This window comes from Alligator sinensis, unplaced genomic scaffold, assembly GCF_000455745.1.
Source record: "Alligator sinensis unplaced genomic scaffold, ASM45574v1 scaffold405_2, whole genome shotgun sequence".
In the NCBI taxonomy this organism is placed as follows: Eukaryota; Metazoa; Chordata; order Crocodylia; family Alligatoridae; genus Alligator; species Alligator sinensis.
In genome coordinates, this window is record NW_005842160.1 from 1,124,347 (window position 1) to 1,125,457 (window position 1,111).

The 1,111-nt window shown below is 53.4% G+C and overlaps 1 protein-coding gene across 1 annotated transcript in view; it reads right to left on the reverse strand.

Moving 5' to 3' along the window:
* Positions 1-1,102, reverse strand: part of TENT5A (terminal nucleotidyltransferase 5A) — a gene marked incomplete at its 5' end in the record, with an annotated part of 3,636 nt that extends 2,534 nt beyond the window's left edge. The window contains one exon of the mRNA XM_014520842.2: positions 923-1,102. Within this exon, the coding sequence (XP_014376328.2) occupies positions 923-1,102 (180 nt within the window). The remainder of the gene's footprint in view (positions 1-922) is intronic.
* Between the last annotated feature and the right edge of the window lie 9 nt (positions 1,103-1,111).

The following is a 1,111-nucleotide window of genomic DNA, read 5'->3' on the forward strand; positions in this document are numbered from 1 at the left end:
CGCAGTGGTGAAGAGCAGAAGTGAGGGGGGAAAGACAGTATGCAAAATCCTGTTTAGAAACAAGAAAATGCGCCTCTGTGTCCATCTCAGAGAAGTACTTGCTGCCAAGAAGCATTTGCTTCTGGCAGGCACACAGAAATGCAAATGGTTCAATTATACATATGTCCCTGTTAGGGTTTCCAAAGCCTAGCCTGAAGAATCTCTACCAGGCCAGTAAGTGGACCCAGGAAGGTGACAAGGAAGGAAGAAAGTCTTAGGTCTAGGGTTTTTAAACCCAAAAGTTTGTTAAGAATATTTTTGCCAACTATTTAGTTGATCTAATAAAAGATATTAGGTTTGCCCAAAGAACCTCGTCTGCCTATATCCTTAGACCAACACAGCTACAAACTACACCTGTGTTAGCTGGGGGGGGGGAGAGAAAGGTAATCTGCCTCAGGCATGGAGGCGGAGTAGATCAGCGTTTCTCAACCCATGGGTCACGACACAGGAGCGGATTGCAAGAACGAGACAGGGTTGGGAACAAACTTTAAAAGTGGATTCTCCTTTAAAAAAGAAAAAGGTGGGAAATTGGGGCTTTTCCCTTGCAGGCTGGCAGAGCTCCAGCCTGTGAGGGGCCGCCCCACGCTCTGGGGGGCACTGGATCGGGACTGGCCGTCACAGGTCCTGTCACAAAAATGGCTAAGAAGCCCGGACTAGATGACCTCTGGAGGTCCCTTTGCGGCCTGACTTGTCCATGAGCATCCTTTGTGGCTGGGGGAAGAGGCAGGGCCCTAGGGGCCCTCTGGCAGGCTCTGTTGAGGGTCGTGGCCAGGACCCCCTGCACCAGGCTGCGGGCAGCTGCCCCCCATGATGGGGGGCGGATCTCCACAGCCTTTCCGTGGGGCAGGTCTGAAAGCAGAGACCCCCAGGCGCAGCTTTTTACCTTCAGGGTGAGCGGGGTGATCTTCTCCTTGTTCACTCCCTCGGGTAAGAAATCCAAAAGGCAGTCCAAGACCACGTCCTTCACAGTCTGAAATTCGGCTTCCCCCTTGAGGTCGGCGCAGAAGATGAGGTCCAAGTCCTTGTAGCCCAGGCCGCTGTCCTGGTGCAGGATGTGGCTGGGGGGGGGGGG